This window comes from Scleropages formosus, chromosome 4 (genome assembly GCF_900964775.1).
Source record: "Scleropages formosus chromosome 4, fSclFor1.1, whole genome shotgun sequence".
NCBI lineage: Eukaryota > Metazoa > Chordata > Actinopteri > Osteoglossiformes > Osteoglossidae > Scleropages > Scleropages formosus.
The window spans coordinates 7,679,249-7,702,315 of NC_041809.1; the positions used below are offsets into that span (position 1 = coordinate 7,679,249).

At 43.1% G+C, this 23,067-nt stretch overlaps 1 protein-coding gene across 2 annotated transcripts in view; it reads left to right on the plus strand.

The window, feature by feature from the left end:
* Nucleotides 1-21,934, plus strand: part of lrrc1 (leucine rich repeat containing 1) — a 41,384-nt gene extending 19,450 nt beyond the window's left edge. For both annotated transcript variants that reach the window (XM_029251161.1, XM_018749548.2), the window contains exons 5-14: nt 5,373-5,429; nt 6,127-6,190; nt 7,357-7,431; nt 8,633-8,777; nt 9,556-9,674; nt 10,566-10,649; nt 15,552-15,667; nt 17,291-17,463; nt 20,112-20,251; nt 20,522-21,934. In XM_029251161.1, the coding sequence (XP_029106994.1) occupies nt 5,373-5,429; nt 6,127-6,190; nt 7,357-7,431; nt 8,633-8,777; nt 9,556-9,674; nt 10,566-10,649; nt 15,552-15,667; nt 17,291-17,463; nt 20,112-20,251; nt 20,522-20,680 (1,132 nt within the window). In that variant the 3' untranslated portion in view covers nt 20,681-21,934. The remainder of the gene's footprint in view (nt 1-5,372; nt 5,430-6,126; nt 6,191-7,356; nt 7,432-8,632; nt 8,778-9,555; nt 9,675-10,565; nt 10,650-15,551; nt 15,668-17,290; nt 17,464-20,111; nt 20,252-20,521) is intronic.
* The last annotated feature ends 1,133 nt before the right edge of the window (nt 21,935-23,067 follow it).

A 23,067-nucleotide genomic window follows, 5' to 3' on the forward strand; every position in this document is an offset into this window, starting at 1 on the left:
TTTTTTTCTTCAAATGGCGGTTATCCAAAAAGGCCGGGACTGTAACGAGTGATTGTTTCGTTGCTGACGCTTATTCTTTTTGGTAGATAGCGACTCGGTGGTCGGTTTTATTCTAGATGAGACAGATGTTTCCTTGTTCCCCTTTTGCAGCTGGCACAACCCATGTGTGCGTAAGGCTGTGTCTGACAACTCGGGGCATCACGTGACAGCATTCCTGACTCCTGATTGGTTCAAACTGCTATCGGCTGTTAAAAACCAGGCTCTTATTCTAAAAGGTCACACAATCAAAACACTATAAGAAGTCAAATGCTTAAACACCCCACTTTGACCCAAAAATTAATGTTGCCTTTTTTTTTTTTTTTGGACACCGCTGCCGCAGAGATTCAATGAAACGTGTGTTGAAGAAGCTCGAAGCCAGAGGGCGATGTGTTAAGGTTTTAATAATCATCTCTTTGTCAATAAAGGTTGCAGAGATTTTGACTGTAGTATCGTGGCCCAAGAGCTTTTTCTTTTTCTGAAACGGAGCTGAAATGTACTATACTGGTGCTGGCGGCTTCGGGCCTGCAGATGTTCCGTCTTCAGCCCTTGTAGAAATACATGACTCATTAGTGCGATAAAGGTGCTGCACAACAATCTTGCCATTGTTAGAGCAGAGATACACGGTTGTGTGTTTCACCGAAGGCTTCAGCTGTATGGGGGGGGAGGGGAGGGGAGGGTCACAAGGTGCAGGGTTACTATTGCTTATCCAGCTTTCTCAGACATTACAAACAAATGATAAATTGGAATGGGAAAACAGCTGTTTATGCAAAGATAATCTACTTATTCTAGCATATTAGACTTTGAAAGTCTGGATGAGGTGTTGTCTTCACCATACATGACGGATACGCTGCACGTTTTCGCCGAGGAATTTACGATTTTGCATTATGCCACCTTAATGATATGCACGATGAAAGCAATAAACAATCAGTAAATAATCCAGTCTCCTTAAATAATAATCAGATAAATAACACTTTGCGATGAAAGAAAAAACATGAAAACCTGGAGGGGAAAAAAAAAAGAAAATAAAAATGTAAGGCTGTCTAAGAGAAAGCTTCGTTTGAGCTGAGTTCTGGTGAGAATGAAAGTTATGATTCTCTGTGGGCCAATGAGCTTCCAACCAGTAATGAAAGCCTGTCATATAGTGATGGATCTGAAGCGCAGTCGAACGGAGAGGGGACGTTTTGGCCGATAGCATAATTCCTGGAATGCCGCTGAGCTGCATTCCTGTCCTTCGCTGCACTTATCGAGAGTTTCCTAATCCAGCGTAGTCATGACATGTCTCCGCTTCACGCCTCGGTAGTGGAAAGCCTCGCAAGAACAGCACACTTCGAAGGATGTGCGTATACAGTACATCATGTGCGCGACTTCGTCGATATCGTTTAGTTTCCTTTGAGTTTACGTTGCGTGGTTATAATTACGAGAAAGGCAAATACGCAAGTAAAACGTACAGCGAAACAGTTGAGGTTATTTATATCTTATTTTAAGGCCGTAATTGAAAGGGACACAGAAAAGAAAAATTATAGGTGGTAATAAACTGCGTCACACTAAAACAGTCGACGGTGTACGTTTTTAGCAACGGTCACACGGTTAATGAATGATTCGGGACGGCACTAAATTGGAGACGACATTTCTAAATTCCAACGCCACCAACAGATGCCACACCTGCGTGCAAAATCCGTATTTCGGTGTAACCATGGGTTCTGCTTTGAGTTGTCATGATCAGCATTTTTCAGGATTTTGTCTAAGAAATGTCCCCCCCCCCGACACATTTATTCATTGTGGGTTCCTGGTTTATTCCATTTAAAATCAGCGAGATGCAAGCATTGCTCTGTGCAAAGGAGGGGATGTCTTGGAGCGCAAGCTGTCTGGGTCTTGACGCTGTAAATTAGCGTGGTGCGGGATTAGTTCTCCCCACGAGTGGTAGCAGCGCACAGATGGGCTCATGGTTCAACGGCTCAACCGTGGACTTTTCTCCCCCTTACTCGTAAGTGGATTATAGATCTAGACCCGTGTTGCTTGCATTGTTCCTCCATTTAGTCATGTTCGAAGCCGGGTTTGTCTGGTGGTCGCCACGGTGACGTGTTGAACCCAGAAAAAAAGACGCTGACCGCAAGATGAAGGAATGAGAGCAAAATATTAGAAATGACAGCGATCTCCTCTGTCCATCAACATAAAGTATCACCCCTTGCAATGTAAGGTACCTTTATAAAGGCTTTTCAGAGTTTTTATGCAGTATTGCCTGATGTGACCATCCCTCACTATACAGAATACCCAGCTATTTTTCAGTTTATTTTATTTTAATGCAGGGATGCAAGTTCCGGAGGATACATACACTTAATATTCATTTAGTTCACATTCAGTTTATATTCATTCATATTCATTTAGTGTGCACTTTTCTCCAGGATTCTACTTGTCATTGCCTGCCTGACACCTGAAATACCCGCTGGGCTGACACTCTCCAGTTAACCGCATCATTATGGCAAATAAGAGTGTAAATGGAGCAAATTCCTTCATAGCCTGCATCCCTTCGGGACTGGAGCTGTGCAGTCCGGACTCCCTGGAGGTCCAAGGTAGCAATGCTTGTTCGGTAGTCTTCTGAAGTAAATGAGGAAAAGTTCGCTGAAAGTTTGACCGCTTTGCCTCGCCGCGGTATCGCCATGGGTTGACCCTTGAGCCGGTCTTGCGTCCCCACCTTGACCGCACGGTTATTTTAAGATAACTCTCATAAGCTTTACCTGACCCCCCCCCCCCCCCCCAGATTATAAACACTCATAAATAGTCCTGGGAGCGCTGTAGCATGCAATATAATTACTTCGCCGGGGCACTTTTAATCTAGTCATTTAGCGGATTAAAAGGGCTGTAATCTGTTTGCATACAATGCATCCGCACGTGAGATCCGCCGTTCTCGAAGCTCGCTCGTTCAGTTCGTCACAGAGAACGAAGCCCGTGAAGCCTCCCCCTTGTTCGGGCGCCTTAGCGTTCAATGCTGGTCAATTTTTGTCGGCGAGAGCGGCTTCGTGTTTGAATTATGGACACAGAGCTGCTGTAAACGATTTACCGTCGTTTGAAAGCTGTAGCTCGACGTTGTGTATATCGTGACTATATCGCGGTTTTCGCTTACTGCGTTTGCGAGCTAAACGCAAAGGCCTCACGCGAGTTTGTCATCTCCTGGCATTCTGAGAAAACAGTTGTGAGCGTCATTAATGGGTCCGATGTGCCTTTTGTCCCGGGAGAGGAGAAAACGCCGTTGCGTCACGGACCCGCTGCGTCGAACGTGAGTGTCGCTACGTTAATTCGATCGTTAGCTGAACCTGCCGATTACGTAAGATTATCATCTATCGCGTGCTCTAATGATGGCGTGTCTTTTCCTGCACCGTAAATAACAAGTGAAAGCTCGGTTTGAGCGCAAGGCCTCACCCCGAGAGTGCTGCGGTGGGAACCCCAGAGCATTATGGGAGTCAGAAGGCATGTGGCAGGAGCTTCTGTTTTTCACCGTAGGGAATGCGCGGCGAGGGCTCCAGACAGCACGTCTCAGACATCCGGAGGGAATCCTCTCGCCTCCCTCTGATCCGCCACATTTGGCCTCCGCCGCCTGGAAAACCGGTTGGACTGATGACGCCGATGTGGCGGGCGACTCCGTCGTCCAACAGATATTATTTATAGAGTTGCTGCTTCCCGGATAATCCTCTGGCCCGCTTCCCTGCAGCTTATGTAGAATTTCATCTGGTTTCGCCCATTATTTCACTTAATAATGGGTGAATGCTACAGGGCTAAAGCTACAAACCCATGACCCCACACCCCCCCACCTCCCTGAGGATTCTGCTGACTCTTAAAGAGCCACATCATTTGCAACCAGCCCGGCTGTTGCGCCGAGCAGACCAGGTACACCAATGTACCATTACCGTCGTACATCCGCAGGCGGATTTGTGTCACGGTGAATATTTTCCACCACGTTCTTAATTTCTATTAATACAGTAAGTACGGTTAACGTCTATCCCAGCGACAACTGGAGAGGTTGTAAGAACCCATTCATGCCTCTTGTAATAGATGAGAGTCATGTCAGAGTTTTGAATATGGCCTTGAATATTTTAATATAATCCTGTAAAGGCATCAAGTCGAAACTTTTATCTGCTTCTTGGGTTCCTTTGTAGCGACGCTCGCCCATTCTTAACGCCGCGCATCCCAGACTTTTGCGGTACTTTAACGGGAAAGTCTAGGGGTAGAGCGTGCGCCATTTTCTTTATGAATGAAATACTCCCTGCTTTTAGCTAACGGTATGTTTAATTGATTAGACGGAAAGCCTGATGCGGCCATGAGCGAAACGTTACCAGTTTGTTTACCAGCTTTTTCGAGCGTGCGGAGAGACGCATGCCCATATCTCATATTCCTGTGCATTATATAATGGGTATTATGTGCTTGGCGGTGGCTCGGAGTTCACTTGGAGCCGCTCCAAATAGGACAGGCGGCTGCTCCCGTGTCACTTTTCTCTGGTGCACATCCCACATCCGGTGGACGTGACGGTCTCCATCTAGGGGAAAACGTGCTTTGGAAGCTCGCTCCTTTTCAACACTTCTCTTCGATTGCTTTCCCTCCACTTTTCTCGCTTGTTTGTCGGTATGTTGTGTCGGGACTTGTACACGTTCTAAGGAAATTCTTCACATAAAGTATAACTGCACAATGTTATTGAAATAATTCGCAGTGCTCAGCGTGCAGGGCTTTTCTTGTGTTGTTCTGTAACGTCAGTTCTGCTATCGGTGTTGTGTTACGCAACAGTGTCTCACCGTGAGCATCACTTGCTGTAATAACAGAATTAATCTGCTCCCAGATACCTGTACGACCTGATTGCTCGCTATAACCCGGCCAGAGTGCTACACTTTTCCACTTACAGCTGCTTGGTGGTCCCGTACGCAAGAGGTCCAAAATGAAAAATCCAAAGGTCCTCAGTTGTGGCTCCAGTGTGGTGGAATGGCCTCCCTCCGTCCCTCGGCCCTGCTGAATCCCTTTCAGCATTCAAGAAGGGTCTCAAAACACGTCTCACACATAATTAAGGAACTTTGATTTGAAAAACTAAAAATACTCTTGTACTATGAGTTGTAAGAAGCTTAGTGTACAAACTTTACATTGTAAGTTGCTTTGGACAAAAGCCTCAGCTTGATAAAAGTTTATAACAATCCCTTTTGGTTATATATATATATTTTTTTTTCTATTTACATTATCTCCTTTTATTTGTCTTGTCTTCCAGCAGAATGTAAATGTACTGAACTTGTTTATCGTACTTTTTAATCTGCTGCAGTTTTGTACTGACCGCTGTCTCATCACTTTGCCTTTTACAGCCTTTCTAACCTGGTATCACTGGAACTCCGTGAGAATTTGCTGACATATTTACCAGAGTAAGTTTATTTTGGGTTTTTAATGCCTCGCTTGTGTGCCTCTGTGTCAGCAACATGTGGATAATTAGAAGAACAGCGTGTGATCGGTTAAGAGCGTAATTTAGAGAACGTCAGACGCGTCTCGAGGCAGAGGCTCCGGGACTCGGAAAGTTAGATGTATAACGTGGCACCTATTCTGTATAACTTGGGGGCCGTGAAAATATTTGCCAAGTGTGCATTTATGAACATGTTTATGAAGTTTCTCGCGACTGCAATGAGCATCCATGTGTGGCGGAAACCTCTGAAATGCCAGGAGCTAATGATGTTTCGGCTGCCGTGAGCGGCTTTCCGCACGTACGCCATATGTGTCCCACATGTCCGGGGATGGCTATACGGTTGCGTTTCGACCGTCTTGTATACACGCGTGCAGGATAAAACCCCAAAGAGCCTCCCTTGGTTCAGCTGTTCCCTTCCCCCACCCAGTGAGAGAAGCAAATTTAGCTGCAGTAAAGTATGGTACACATCACACTGTTAAGCTCCTACCCAGTTCTCCCAGGCAAAGGACGGGGAATCCAGTAAAATGTTGATGTTTAGGAAAAGAGGTTTTTGTGCAGGAAATGTGAGCATTTCCAAAATGTAAATTTTGACCGCAGTACCAGTCGTTAATGGCTTTCTGGGTTTCAAGTCCTTGAACGAACACTTCACTGCGGTTGTACAGGTCTCTCTCGCAACTTCATCGGCTGGAAGAACTTGATCTAGGAAACAATGAGCTTTACAGTTTGGTAAGTGCAACCTAAACATCTTCTTAATGGACCCAAAAGGGCCCCATCGTGTTTTTCGTTTTTAAAATTTTCCACCAATTAGCGCAGTCGTCCCTTCTCCAGGAATTTTCCTAATGTAACTCTGCAGTGTTGGAAGTGCACGATTTGCTTTATATTGTAGCTGACTTTCAGTTTTCAACACCCACATGTCCTCAGCTGCTTGGCAAGAGGAGATGTTCCAGATATTGCACTCAAAGCTTACTCGGAATCATCACCGGTTGGCGAGTAGCAAAAACCAGCATGTATAAACCATCAAATATAAATGGCAAGGCTCAAAAAAGAGGCACACAGAAGTTTGCCTGATGGAGTTTGGTAACTTACTTATAGATGCTCAATGTAAGCCTGTTGTGAGTAAAAAATATCGCACATTTACGTGCGACAGTGTCATTCAGCTGTCAATCGTAAGTGCCGGGGCTAATTGTGGACACATTTATATAATCAGTGTCAGGATCGTATACGTTAAATATACATTTACTATTTAGAAGTTCAGTTTTTGGGGGAATTGAGGCATTGCAGTACGTGAACTAATTGTTTGCAGTTGTTGTTTGAGATACAGGTGGTCAGTTTATACTTGTTTTTTTAATTGAGTTTGATTTTTTTTTAAAAACCGATTCTAATGAAAAAAATGTGGCCTGTTAAGAGAACGAACCTAATGAATCTACAGTGCTGCTAGAAAAAATATGAACCCTACGGGGTTGATCGTTATCCTTGTATGTATCCCACTTTATTTTCTTATTTATTATTTCAAATGATTCATTTACACACCTGATCCAACTTACCTGCTTTAACCAATACAACTTAGGGTCCACTTTTTGCATCTGGACTGCTGTGTTTCTACTGCATGCACGATTTCTTCTAAAGCAACATATGAAATATGGGTCATTACACACCCATGGGTTACATAGGCTACACCGATTCTCATTAAATAACCATTTCATGGTAAAACTAAGGGACACAGAAGGTTCACATACTTTCAAGCAGCACGGTATACTGCCTGGCCTTGTAGATATTTTATCAGGATGGCCCTGTATTTTTCGATAACGCTATCCCTAAGTTACTCCGTTCTGCTTGTTGCATGCACTCTGCCACAGCCTTAATGTAGTAAATGTTCTCCACATCTTCTCCAGCCAGAGACGATAGGCTGTCTCGTGAACCTAAAGGACCTGTGGCTGGACGGAAACCAGTTAACTGAGATACCTGTGGTACGTTGTCATATTCCGTGTCATCCTTTCATATTTTGTTTTATTTTATGCTTTGACCTTCGATGTTAAAACATTCGAAATAAGAACTGGCTGCATTGCTCATGGAGAAACGTTTACGGCCAAGCGCAAGCTGAGATTAAATGTTTTTTCCCCATACGCAATCTAGATGAATAAGAACAAAAATATTTCCCATTTTATTGAGCTGAGAGCTGATACTACATCTGTGTTTAATTCAGTATAAGTGTTTAACTCAATATAGCTTTATTCAGAAATGTTGTTCTCTTCATTTTGTCGTGATGTTTATGAGTGTGTGTTCGTCACCGACTTCGTGTTCTGCCACGATGGCCTTTTGAGGAGAGGAGGCCCGGGGAGGGCAAGCTGGCCTGCGTTGCCTCGGGTGGCTGAGACAATCCAGGGACCCCCTCCTCTTTGCTCACAGTGACACACACACTCACACACTCACTCAACAGGGCGCTGGCTGGGCTGCGGGTGCAACTAGCAAATGGCACGCTCCTCCAAGTGTGTGGCACCGCTCGATGAAACCTGCAGGCTTTAGAGTGAAAACAAATGGGTTATTTCACAGTGTGTACATAGGAGGAAGTATGTGTGTGTGTGTCTCTCACACACACGGGCCCATATTGTGTTCCTTTTGTAAAGTATATCAAGTTAGCTGTCTATTATATGGGACAGGTGACGGCGTAGTGCTTACGCTTGACTTTGTAGGTTGCAGGTTTGATCCCCACCTCCATCTGTAGTACCCTTGAGCAAGGTACTTACCCCAAGTTGCTCCAGTAAAATTACCCAGGTGTATAAACTGGTAAATAACTAAGTACCTTAACACTGTAAGTTGCTTTGGAGAAAAGCATCAGCTAAATGAGTAGATGTCAATGTAATATTATTATTTTATTTGTTTTTAAACAAAACTGATAGTGCCGTATACATTTTTTTTTTTTTTTTTTTCTCCGTCCTCCATGAGTGGACACTTCTAGTTCGTTTGTGCAGTTGTGTGTGTCAAAGGCCCTTCCTGCAAACGGACGTTGAGTCATTTCCCCGTACGAGTAAATGCTGAACGTTTTAATAAAAGGTTTCATGTCAGTTCTGCCCTGTCATTCAGCCAGCTCTAACGGCTGTCTTTACCGCAGTAAACAGTGGTGTGTTTACACTGTGGAGGCAGTCAGACCTGTTTCTCCGCTCCCTACAGGAGATGGGCAGCATGAAGAACTTGCTGTGTTTGGACATATCTGAGAACAAGCTGGAGCGCCTCCCGGAGGAGATCGGCAGCATGGCCTCGCTCACCGACCTACTCGTGTCCCAGAACCTCATCGATGCGCTGCCGGAGAGCATCGGTCAGCGGCATCCCATCCCCCCCGCATCTAGCAGCGCTGCTGTGTCTGCGAACTTTCTGCTGCTCCCTATCATGGTTTTAAAATGTTTCCACGCTTGGGGTGAAGCTCAGAATTTTCAGTGAAATACTTGTCGTGAATGTGAATGGAGAAAGTAACCTAAAGTAACCTATAAAGGAATTTACGACTTTTGCCGCTCTTCTTTGTGGTCTCATAATGCTGTTGAGAACATGGTCTGTGGGAGTGTTAATTGGGCCTCCTTGTTGGGGTTCATATGTTTTACATCATATGTGTCACTCCCTGGATAATGTGGGACAGCAGGTAGCGAAGGCGTCGTCGTTGCTTTGAAATCAAAGGACCTGGGTTTGATTCCCGGCTTCTGCTCCAATACCCTTGATCGAGGTTTTACCCTGAAATGATACCGTACAAAGTGCCCAGCCATGTAAATGGGTTAATTGTAGGCAGTTTAAATAATTTCCTTTTTTAATTTATCTGATGCTTTTATCTGCAGCAGTTTACAGTGATTTACCCATTTATACAGCTGGGTTATTTTTAGGAAAAAAAAAAATGTTTAACTCGGGCAATTCATATTAAGCACCTTGCTCACGGGTACTGAAGCGGGAGGGTGGAATTTGAACCTGCAACCTTCAGTTTCAAAGGCAGCAGCTTTAACCACTACACTACCAACATATTACATGCTGTAAGTAATAATGGTAATATAACTGAAAAGGAATTGCGTTAAAATGTATACGTTGAATTTGCGTCTCGGCTGGTCCCGCAGGTAAGCTGCAGCACCTGTCCATTCTCAAAGCGGATCAGAACAGACTGGCGCAGTTGCCGGAAAGCATCGGCAACTGCGAGAGCTTGACGGAGTTGGTGCTGACGGAGAACCAGCTGGTGGTGAGTGGACCGTGGATCCCTGTCGCTGCTGTCGCAGTTGGCCTCAAGCTTCGGATTTACGCTACCTGTCAAAAATATCGGTATACTGGCTAATTTTTTCAGTGGGAAAAAAAAACTCTGATCTCTTCTGCAGCAGTTCCCAGAGATGCAGGAGCCTTGTGCGTTGCATTGCTTTAACGTCTCTGTCCAGTTTATCTGCTCAGGTGTACTCAAACATTTGACTGGTACTGTCTTTAGCTGCTTTATATGTGAGCAGCATGGCGAATGCATCCTGCTCTCCTTCAGACAGGTACTTTTCCGCATTCTTAAATAAACCAGGTCTTAAGCACTGGATGCACTGAATCGCTGGATTTCCCCTGTTTGTTAATTTTTTTTTTTTTTTTTTTTTTTTTTTAAAGACTGAGACTTTACTAGTATTTGTCCTCAGCTTACCCTGATTTAACGTGGTATCCTGGTAGTTTAGTGATCGCTGTCCTTCTGTGCTAACTCGCCTTTTCCAGAACCGGCCCTGGAGAGCTACAGAATCCTTCTGTTTTTTTTGTTTAATCCAAATCCTTAATTACTGCATGGGGTAACTGTCAGGAAAAATTAGTCCAAATGACCATGGGTTCAAGGCATTCAGCGTGGGGTAATTTAGACAGCGGCCCTGAAATCTGGCTTGGTCACGGCATCGACCAAACAGTTTTGACTGCAGTTCAAGTGATTCATCCTCTTAATCGGAATTATCTGAATTATCCTTCAGGTCCACATACCAGCTATCCATTTTACCGCTACCTACCCATACAAATTCTCAATGGTCCAGAAATATGTTTTACCTCTTTCCTACATTTGTTACGAAATGGTTATATTTTTTTGTGTTCGTTAACCATTAATTCTAATCCTTTCCCCCAGAGCTTGCCAAGAAGTATTGGAAAGCTTAAGAAACTCTCGAATTTCAACTGTGACAGGAATAGACTATCAACTTTGCCAAAAGAGGTATGTTGATTATTTACCCCTTGGAACAGTGTAAATGTTTAATCAGTGTGCACCAAAGGCTAGACATGTCTCAAAACACACTTGGAAGGTTTACACACACATTATCTGAAACCGCTTGTCCCACGCGGGGTCGCGGGGAGCTGGAGCCGAACCCGGCAACACAGGGCGTAAGGCTGGAAGGGGAGGGGACACACCCAGGATGGGATGCCAGTCCATCGCAAGGCCCCCCAAGCAGAACTCAAACCCCAGACCCACCAGAGAGCAGGACCCGGTCCAACCCACGGCACCACCGCTCCCCAGACTTGGAAGGCTGATATAGATTGATATTGTCACAGGAAATGCTGCTCTGAATTTTTAAATATTGGTATTGTCTATATATAAGTTAGGTAAAATTCCTTATTCTTTACATGTTTATTTTGGTTAATGTATTCTTGGATATCAGTGTTCATTTCCTGCTCTCTTTGGGAGGGGGAAATTATGCTGGTAGTTTTTTGGTTTTGTTTTGTTTTGTTGGTTTCGGTTGAAATGTTACACTGGTACTTATTTTTGTAAATCGAATTTGCAAAGTACGCGTTTTATTGATATTTTACATTTTAAATAGATTTTAAACCTTTAAATTTTTTAAAGCTTCTGTCTTATCAAAGTCTACGTGGAAATGTGGACGGGAAGGAAAAAATAAATCCTCAGATTTGTGATTCTTGGAGAAACATTGAAACGAAAATGAAACATTTAAATGAAATACTTGAAGGTGAAAAGGTGCTTTTACCATGAATTGCTCTGCTGAAAATGACCTCAGTGTATAAATAGGTAAACTACTCTAAGTAGCTAAACGTTGTTAAAGTCGCTTCGAATAAATGCTATTCCAATAAAATTAACTATAATATTCCGCCTCGGTGCATGTTGGCATTCAGAGTGGCACTCTTCGAATAATTTACTCTCTGCCCAGAGGCGACCTGGACGAGTGCTGGATATTAATTGTGGGGGATCTTGTAGCCCGTCTCCGTTTGTATCTCTGTGCGTGTTGACTGCAGTCTGGGACAATTAATTTAACCAGATGCTACTGCTGTATTAATATTTAAGACACTGTCACTGGTACGATAAACACTGTGAGTATTCTTCTCTAAATAAAATAGTTTTTCCTCATAAGTCACTGTTGGAGAAGCATGGTTGCCTGCTAGAGTCTAGCACGTCACTGGCTATTTGCAGCGTGTCGTGTACAGATATGTTTTGCCATATTAATAAAGAGAAACAGACAGACAGGTTTGTAAAGGCAGGAAAGCTATGATTAAACAGAACACAAAAGGGGCATCCCGTAAAAGAGAAGCCAACACGTATGGAGTCCTCCGGCGTGCGCTGCACTTACAGACCTAACAGGGACAATAAAATAAAATGTGAGAAGGTTACACCGCCAACCAGAAAAGAAGGCACAGCAGGATCACCACTAGGCAAGAGTCAATCCAGCACCCTTTAAACTTAATCTCTAAATTAATATGTAAAAGTACATATGCATACATATAACAAAAATTACTTTCATTTTTAATGTTGATGCATACAGATCATAAAGAATGGAAAATACAATTTGAATTTCTAAATGGTATTTTTTTTGCAGTTATTTATAACACATGTGAACATATATGCACAGAACGACAGAAAACAGAATGAAAACTAAACTTATTTTCAAAATTTAAATACATATAAGGAAATGTATACTATTTTACATTTACAGTTTTATAGGAAATGTTACCTATTAAACTTTTAAGTTTCAACATTTCAAAGACATAGAGCAACGATGTGTCACGCAAGGTTTATGTAATATACAGGTGGTCCCCGATTTACGATGGTTTCGCTTACGATTTTTTCGACTTTACGGTAGTGAGTTAGTGATAGATATTCAGTAGAAACCGTACTTCGAATTTTGAATTTAGATTTTTTTTTTTTCCCGGGCAAGCGATAGGTGGTGCAATACTCTTGCGATGCTGGGCAGCGGCAGCGATCCGCATCTGCCAGCCTGTCACGCAGAGGTGTGTATTCGTTGTATTAAATGTATTTTCAGTTTACGGTATTTTTGACTTACGATGGGTTTCGCGGAACGTAACCCCATTGTAAATCGTGGGCCATCTGTATAAGGTGGGAGAGCTTCAATTTTCTCAGTTTTTTTTTTTTTTTCCTTTCATTATTATGTGGAATTTTTGTTATTGTATTTTTTTATTATTATTTCTCTTTCTAAGATTACATTTCTGTTTTTTAGCTAGCAAAATTTGGCACCCTCAAATTTCAGTGCCCCAGGCGATTTCCTGGATTACCTTAATTGTAAAACTCGGCCCGATGACAAAATTAATGGCATCAGCGCAGTGGCTTCGTTGATCTTACCTTTAAGAGACATCCGGTTCTCTTCATCCAGTGCCTTTTAAAAATCACTCAGCTGTACGCTGTAAAAGGGCCAGCCGGACTGAAAGAAACCAGATATTGCTGTGTTTGCTCACGACGGCAGTATAACAACTTTAAACACTGCAGTTTTTTTTTATTCCTTATGTTGTCACAGCAGCAAAGGGTCTACCGTGAGACACGGATGTTTACTTAAGTCAAAGATCACCGTCACAAGGTGTGGCACAGACCGGGTGATTTTATATCACGTGATGTTTCCGAGGTAGAGCTCCATTCGGCTCTGGCACTGAACGCATTCGCCAAAATGGGCACGATCAGAACCTGTTTGACCGATTTCACATTTTATTTTTGAATATTCTGGATTAAGGAGTGCATCTGAAAGCCAGAGAGGCTTGTCTGTTGGGAAAAACATGGAAGAAAAGTGCCTGTAAACATAAATATCTGACTTTATTGGACATGGGGGGGAAAAAAAAAAGTTGAGTAGTGATTTTAAAGTATTTACAGATGTATAAAGGCCCTGATGCTTGATGTTCAGCTGTACCTTGGCAGAACCTTCAATGTACTTTTTATATTTGTTTCGCAGTTTCTGTGCTTGAATGATTTTATTGTGTTGACCTTTGCCTCTGTGCCTCGCTGCTCGGAAGGGCGCTGAAACTCGTATCTCCGTGAGTAAGCGGATCCGCATCGTCTGCACTCCCGCGAGTTTGTTTGATGGGTCTTGTGCCTGGGTTTTAACTGGACTTGTTGGAGATGATCTGCACTCTTCCTTCTATCTGGTGAGCCTCGTTTCCCGATGCCTGCGGAACCCCTGAATCCACGTACCCTGGTCGTTACGAACAAACAAGGACTCGTCGGTGTGTTCAGAGCATCTTCTGCTCAGCTGACCGCGCTGAGACGCGTCCGCATCGGACGTCACCTTCTGCGCTTCGCTCGCCGGCACCTGTGCTAGCATGGCTTGATCACCCGGAGCAGGGCCAACAGCAGCATGCTGCCTTTCCTCCAGCTGGATGCAAGCCTGTTTTTCGGCATGCGCTGCTTTTAGCAAAGTTTCCCCTTTGATTTACGTTGCTAACGGTGCGCCAATGGGTACAGTGTTCGATGCCCTGTCTGATTATGCTCTGCTCAATGTTTTTTGTTCGCCGTAAAATAGCCTAAATTTTGCAGCTCTTCACACTTGGAATTATCAAGTTAACAGTGCCGGTATGGTCAATTTTGCCATATAAGCTGAACCTCCTTTTGCGGAATCAATGTAGACACCCTGGCTATTCAACTCGCAAAATTAGTTGGGAGCGGAAGACTTAATTTAATTGGTTTCGTAATTTGTAACTCCAAAGTCATTCCTAGCATTAAATTTCCGTCATTAAAAACTTAATGGTATAGCCTTTGTTCGATATATGCACGGGTTAAGTTCTAGAACATTTTTTGTATAGCTAGAATAAAAAATATTTTGGAACTCGTTAATATTTTCATTTTAACGTCGAGCCGCTTTGAAGTCAAAACTAATTGAAATGGCTGTAAAAATGTGTTTTCCACAAACTCCTGTTCCGTCCCACCTGTGGATTGATTCATCCCATGCTCCTATTTGGTCTGGGTACGCTTTACTGCTGTAAAAACGGGTCACGGCTGGGTCGTAACAACAGAAAGTTTGGGAAATGTATCAGTGAAAAATGCTATCAAAATGAAAAGGGGAAATAGCAGTTTCTTTGTAAATTTGTAACTGGATTTTTTTATTACTTATGCCCTGCTGGCTGTTATTTGGCGATGGGCTGTATTCCCTGTGTTTGTAATCGTTCAATAGAGCACTGATGGCTTACTCTTATTTACCCTGAAGAGTGTGTCAGCTTAGGCATATCCTTTTAACTTGATGAGACTCCATTACTGCAGTCGTCCCCGGGTTTCCCTGCATCCCAGCTCATTAGTAGATTATGGTCTGTACATTAGCTCACCCAGCAGGTATCTGCCATTGTTTTAACCCTTCGTGGGACCTCTCAACGGTGTGCGGATGGGGCACTGAAGTTTAACTGTTTTTGAAGCTAAGGTGGCTTTACTGAAAGGGTTCCAAATGTCCTGCCCTCAAAAACAGTTTTATTCGTAGTTCCACTATAGATGTGGTTGTTGCATAAAGATTAAACAAACATTAAAGCAGGCGGTTTCAATGCAGTTTTTTTTTTTTTTTTTTTTTTTTAAATTGTATATTTGTCCGTGAAACCGAGTAACAAAAAAGTAGGAATAATTTACAAAGTCTTTTTTACTGTGTATGTTTTTAGCTTGCTGTGTTTGGAGCCTGGTTATTAAAAAAATGAATAAATTTTATATCCAGCATCTTCAATGAAACTCCTGTTTCAGATTCCATAGCTGCATCCAGTCTTGATGTCAGCTGACATAAACTGAAAAATTTTTTTTTTTTTTTTTTTTTTTTTTTTTAAAAAAAAACAGTTTGTTCACCATTGTAATTTCTGTAATGTCTGTTTTTGTCCCAAAGTAATTTGTGTATGTGTTTTTAAATATTTCACCCAGATTGGTGGCTGCAGCAGCCTGAACGTCCTCTGTGTTCGTGAGAACCGGCTCACGCGGATCCCCAAAGAAATTTCGCAGGCCACAGAGCTGCACGTTCTTGACGTCTCTGGAAACAGGTACATCTCAGTGCGTTCCATTTCTGTGAAACAATATTCACTTTGTTAGCGCAAACTTTGGCCAAATGTGTTTTCTCGTATTTTTAGCTACTCCGAACTCTTCCGTAATGTTGCTGTAATAATTTACAGTTTTTGGAAAAATTCTGCCAGTTGGGAAATTGGTAAAAGAGTTAGAGACTCAAGGGGCAGAACAGGAGGTACTGCTGGTGTCTTCTCACTATTGGGCTGTTGGTCTGGCACAGTCTGGTGTTTATGTGGTTTTCTGGGGTTCAGGTGCTCTGGTTTCCTCCCACTGTCCAAATTGTTTTTTGTGTGTTTGTGTTTGTCAGTGGGTGTATAATAGCCGTGTGATAGACTAGCCCCTGTACCCCACCTCACACTCTATGCTTGTGGGGTAGGCTTCGGATCATCACAGCCCTGCACCGGACAAGCGGTTTTTCATAATGGACTGCATTACAGGTGGAATTTGTAATTTTCAAACAGAGACTAAAGAAACTAAAGAGTGAAGGAAAATGGATATTGCAAAGTGGGGAAAAAATAAAAACTAACCACAAAGAGTATGCAGTCTCATATAAGTCATCATACTCTCCCTGTGTCTGCAAAAAACATGTCTCGAGTAAATGCCTGGGAGGTGTTTCACCAAGCGAGATCGCTTAGTTAGCAGGATAACTTCAGTGAACAAGCCTGGACTCTCCAGCAGGAGAAAGGTTCCTGCTTAACAATCGTGCCTTTTGTCAGCATGTTTACCAAAATTATCTCGCTAAATTAAGTAATCTCGTGAAATACCCCGTGGGCCGAGATATTTTCTTTGTTGACGAATCCCGTGCCGCATGCTTGTTAGTACATTTTTGCATCTTACCTGCATCTTAGACGGTGGATGGAAATTTTCGTGTTTGCAAAATCACCGTAGGCCATTTGTTTTGCATGTGATTTTTGGCTTTCGGATGCCTTCTGCGCACCGTGTTAAAATGCACCGCTGGGAAACTGATTAATTTAGGAAATTTGTTGAATTCGTTGCAAGTTCCAGCTTTTCTGCTTCGATGGGAAACTGATTTATTAATGTTAGTGTATGTCCAAATTTTCTTTTAATACCCAGTAAGGCATGTTATTGTTTTGATTCTAGCTCGAGCTAATGAATGTAATGCCTGGAAAATAAAACATGGAGCCAGTTCACCTAAGGAAAAGTTTTGCAAATTAATTTGTGTGCGTACATTTTCTTCTGATTTTCTTCTACCGCAAGCAGTGGAATGAAGATTGTGCCCGTATGCATTTTTGCTTTTGTCTGCGGATGTCGAAAATGAGATTTTCTTCAGTGTATGGACAAAAGCGAACGTACGCATAAATACCCATAAATGGCTGTTTAAATTATTAGAAAATATTGTTCAATAAATTACTGAGATATAGTCGATTAATAACTATAAGCAGGACACGGTTAACAATTTTTCGGAGTGCTATTTGGAAAAAGTGACAAAAGCAGTCGTAAAGGTAAGAACTGCTTACAGGCCCTGAACTGACTGTACGGCCGCCCCCTGAATTCTTATATCGCATCTCAAACTCACTGTCTGTGTCCCCGGGGTCTTGGCTGTGTGATGTCGACTCCTGACTCGATCCCTTGACCCGCAGGTTGGCGTTTCTGCCTATGTCGCTGACTACCCTGCGGCTCAAGGCCCTCTGGCTGTCGGAGAACCAATCCAGGTCCCTGCTGACGTTCCAGACGGATGTGGATCCGGAGTCGGGCGAGAAGGTGCTCACGTGTGTGCTTCTGCCCCAGCAGCCCAGCGAGCCGGAGGGCAAAGGTACGGCGCTCTCACCATCTACGCATAATCTACCCCATTGCTGACATCACTTTTCATGTGGCGTTGCGGTAAAAAGGAAAGATTGTCAAAAAGGTGCGTGAGGACGTGGGACGGCGTGTGGTGCATGTGACATTTTGAACTTTTTCAACACTTGCCGTGTTCTGATTGACCTTGAATTCTGCCCATGATTTCACGGATCCTGATAGGAACATCTGCCCAGAATGGTTTGTTTCAGAAAAACACAACACCATCTGTTTAAGGGTTCTGTGTCAACAAAATAACTGGAGGCCTTAGTTGGTCTTTCAAAGTCAAACTGACATTTGCTAGAAGGAAGTATTACAGGCGTTCCTTGAGTCGTGACATATGCGGCTTTGCTCGACCGTCCCGTGAGTCCTATATTTTTTTTTCCCATTCTTGACGTTTGGTTGTAACATCTAACGGTTATCGCTCCATCTGTTGTATGATAACATTGACTGCTGTACGTGCTGCAGGAAGGGACCATATTTCTTATTGACTCAGTCAGTATGTCTACCAGTGATTGTGTTGTATTTACACATCATTTCCATTCAAGTTAGTTTTTTCTTTTTTTTTTTTAACACAATGGCTATCAAGTGAAAACTTGAGTATTGTGGACGTACAGACAATAAAAAGCAAATGCAACATGAAAATATAATACTAAAAATATAATGAGGCCTTTTTATACAATGTAGCAATTATGCATGTAAAATTGTGTGTGTGTATATAATATATAATATATAAATATTTTTGGTATTTTCATTTTGCATTTGCTTTTCATTTCACACACAGTATATCTCATTATGGTTTATATAACACAGTGTTAAGGGACTTTGTTACTCGCAACGAGGTAGTCGGAACGGAACCCCGGATCCGATCGAGGACCCCGTACGCCGTCTGTGTCGCGAATTCGTTAAAGCCGTCGAGCCTCGATCTTCCGATCGGTCACTCTTGCATTTGAGGTGAGGCTGGTGGTGTTGCACAAGAGAGATTTGGACGCATTCTTATTTGACACTACGCTCACTAAAGGGTGCCTGCTTTTAAATCAGTTGAGCGAGTGCGTTATATAAATGATGAATTATATAAAGTCTCATTCGTCAGAGTTTTGAAACTCGCGAGCTGAGTCGAGACGCGGAGGCTGGCGGTTTTACTGATCAAGTAACCGCTTACTGTTTGTTATGCTCTCACGGGCATGGACAAATCACGCAGGCTCCTTCGTGCCGTCGGTCACATTTCCATTCAGTCTGTGCTTAGCCGCAGGCCACGTGTTCACCTCTGCGGCACATCTGGTTTGTTGGCTGCAGATAAATCGTCTCCATGGATGATGCTTCACCTATCTGCCCACCCCGAGTGGAATTAAAATTCATTTAATTTAATCCTCTCCGGCCGTAATACGGTTAAAAAGCGACTGCGTCACCGGCAGCATCTGCACACCGAGCCCAAGCGTAATGAGACGCGATCCGTCTTTTCTGGGCGCCGAGCATCTTTGACGATTCATCGGTGTAATTTGGAGCGCAATCCTCGTATGCCCTCTGCTCTCCCCCGACCGTTCGGGCATCCTTGAATCCGGACACGTGAGAGCGCGCCGTCGCTCGGCCGCGCCTCACGTCTCTGCTTCAGGTCAGATGGTGTCGTTCCCGCCCGGCCGGCGGGTCGGCCGCCCGGCTAAAGAGGCTTAGCCCTTAGCTGGCCAGAAGCCATTAAAGGCTTGAGAAGCAGCAGGCGGCCAAAGCCTTTGCAACATCCAAGTTAGTTTGCCAATCACTTTATTGTCCTTTGTTCCAAACAAGTGACTTTACGCTCCCATCGCCACCTGGTATTTACAGTCTGACTCATTCGGCAAGTTGCCCTTTTCGGGCGCCTTGTTCGATCGCTACCTTTGGTCAGCCCCCTTGCCGAGGCGTGTCCCATTCACTCGCAGACACTGATAATGATGCAGTGTCACAGTGTGTCCGGTCCGCTCGGGGAGGGGACGGGGAAGGGCCTAGGTTACCTCTCTAGCCTTAAGCTCGGACAAAGCTGGGACTTGAAACTCTGGTCTGGGAGCCCTGATCCATCTTCTGAAAGAGTGGTCAAAGTCCAGAATTTTTACCTTCTTCTGAAACAAATGGTGTAGGCAGTGTCTAGACACGTACACGATTCCCTCCCCCCAGGCCCCCAGAAGGTTGTGTAGTGATTAAAGCGGCCACTTTGCACTCAAAGGACCCAAGTTTGAGTCCCTGCTCCTCATGTAATCCCTTGATCAAGATACTTGCCCTGAATTACTCCGGTAAACACCCCTCAGCTGCCTAAATGGTTCCCTTGGTTCAGTCTGGTTCTGGGGTTCAGCATATTTTGGTTCCGATGTGAGGGAATTTGCTCCCTCTATCCCTCAGCACTGCTGAATCCTTCCCAGCATTGAAGGCTCTGTAGTTTTTATTGGAGCTTTTTTCTTTTAGATTGTTGGTCTGTATGTATAAATTTGATTTTGCAGGAAGTGAAATGCATGTTTTCGCAAAGATTTATTGTTCTTATCAGTATGCATAGAAAATTCACTGTATTATGCCTGTAGTGGGAAATTGCAGGTATCCACGAAGGTTTGAAGTTCAGATTTGCTTTTGGTGTTCCAATCGATCTTTCCGAAACATCCGCAGGATCGGAAAACCTTGCTCGCTGCGGGGCCCTCGAGAGCCTTGTGAACGACATGGTGGACGACAGGTGGGACGACCAGGCCGCTCACAGGATCAGCGCTATCCGATTCCTGGAGGAGGACGACGACGAGGACGATGAGAAGGTGAGGCCCAGGATAGCCATCGCATGTTCTTTCTACACCGTTGTTATAATTCAGAGCTCCTGCTGTCGTACCCTCGGTCAAGGTACTTGCCCTGAATTGCTGGAGTAAAAGTGACCCAGCTGTATAAATGGGGTAAATCACTGTAAGTATTTTAGTGTGCAAACATAAGTCACTTTGGAGAAAACTGTGAGCTGAACAAAAACCTAATAATAAAATATATGTTTAGTCTCATTCGAAATGACTGATGGTGCCATCGTCTTGCCGTCGTAGGGAATACTCCTGCGTCGGGCAACCCCCCACCCCGGCGAGCTGAAGACCATGAAAAAGGCTGCAGAAAACCTACGCAACGACATGAACGCGGCCAAAGCCCTGGATTCCAACAAAAACGAGGTCAATAACGCTCTCGACAGAGTGACCACGTCTGTGTGAGACTTACCTCAGAAACACTTACCTCCCGTGTCTCCCGCCGGTCCCCGATTTCCCTCCCGTTACCCCCGACAACCCGTCCCCCGCCGAGCCGAGTACCTTACTTCACCTCCTGTCCTACTCCGGTATGTGGCGCTGATAACAGGAGTCTGTGTGCCTTCCACCCACCGGCGTCCCGCAACAGTAATCGGCGTAGGACTTCTCCTGTGCTTTTTACCGTTTTTTTTAAAAACATGGACAAAATAGGTAGTTGCACTATTGTCTATAGAGTATCACAGCTGTTAAAAATCTATATATTATCTTTTATTTTTTATTTTTTTTTTTAAACACTGGGTGAATATTTCTTTTTACATATTTGGGATACACTATACCCAGGAATTTTTGACCTACTGATTAAGAATTATTGTACAGTTTTATGTGAATATTGATACTTTTATACTTTTTGGCAGCTCAGATGGTGTAAATTAAATGTATAGCAGGTTTCTTAATTGACGGTGGATTTTTAAAAACTTTATCTTTAAGCTTGGTACGTATTTTATTTAAGTAAAAACAACAAGAAAAAAAAAACCCAACAAAAAATGGACAAATATTAAAAGCGTTTTCTATGTCTTCATAATGCTCTGTAATTACCTGTGGGTGAGCTGGCAGCCTCAGATTTTCTCATTATTATTATTTTATTTTTTTATCTTTTTTTTTTTTTTGTTTTTTAAACTTCACTGTGCTAAAGTTCTGCCAAGGGCTAATATGTTAGGCAAAAAAAAAAAACTTGCACACGGACCGGGTTGGACTGACTGGGCTGTCAATCATCTGCTGCGCATCACTGCTTCACTGTAAGGTGTTTATACCTGAAAACAAGCAATAGCTGCATCTTTAATGTGCTTTAGCATCTATGTAAAAAAACAAACAATGTGAGCGTAGGATTTAAACAGTTTGGAACAAAAATGTGCAAATATTTGCTTTTATTAAATGCCCGTACGGACATAAGAATTCAGCCGTTTCAGGAGGATCCGCGCACTTCTGCAGGGAGCGCAGGACTCTGTGGTCACATCGAGCTGCTTAAATGGAGCACTACCCCTTCTATCCACTTCGTCCTTAAAATCTGCCGTGAGGACAGAACCATGGAACTTGGTTTCAGCTGTTGATTTATTATTATTATTATTTTTTTTTTTTTTTAATTATTGTCATGAATGATCAAGCTGCACAAAAGACTACAATCTCGGATCGGCATCGACTGTGCCTGCGGATTATACATTTTAACCACTGATTCAATAAAACTGAATTTTAAACAAAACTATTTGTTATTCCTCTAACTTCAAATGTCCTTGTTTAAATTTTCTTGGACCGATTATTTTGATCCGACAGTGATTTGTGGGCCCGAAAAGGACTTGAGCACAAATCTCCTATGCAGGTTTAACTCTCAATTTCACGATCCCATCATATGTCATTAAGGTTTCTCTACATGCGTAGAGCGAAAAAGATCCAGGAAATAAAATCGAGGCCAAAGTCATCATGAAGTAGCACAACAATGCCATGCCTTTGAACGCAGCTGCTCCAACCTGAGCGGGACTACTTTCAAAGTGCTCATTTTAATCCATGGAACAGTTAACACCCAAGTCGTAAATCCCTTAGAAATAACATGCATATAGTATTTCTTTAAACAAGTGTAAATACCTCGTTTGTCTAATGTATGTATAGTCTACCTGGTTGTTTTTACCCCCGTTCATTCATTTCATGGTCTCCTCCTGGTTGTGTGAAACCTTGCATGGCGTTTGCTGGCACCGTTCACCTCGTTCTCATGTGTCGAGTCTCCCGGACCGTGTTCTCGTGCGGTGGACGTATCGCTGGTGAACCAGTGCCATCTCATTATCTAAAAAGTGGAGTTTCAAGCACATTGTTGCTTTTTTCAACTTGTGTGTGTGAATCATTAATGTGTGTGTTTAAAAAAAAAAAAAAAAAAAAAAAATGTTTCCACTCTGAAAATTTTGAGGTTTTCTTAAGTGCTATTTGTATAATTCTGTAGGTTATGTAGGTATCGTTATGAAATGTACGCTGTGATTTACTTTTATTAGAATGAAATACATGCTGTAGTCAGAAACCTGCAGTGAATCTAAAACTGAATAAATACTTTATCCTAATCCATGAAAGGGATCTCTAGAGATGGTCGAAATGGTATACTGTACGTATCTTTGCAGAGCCTACCCATCAGTTATGTGTCCTGCTCCAAGGCTACACCCCCAGAAGGTCTCAGTCAGGTTAAGCATTTTATTCACTTACAGGTATTTGCCAGTGCAATTTTTCCAAAGATGATGATTATGATGAAGATGATGCACGGCGTGCATGTTTCTTGGCCTCAAAGTGAAGGGTAATGGGTTTTCACTCGCATGTAAAAT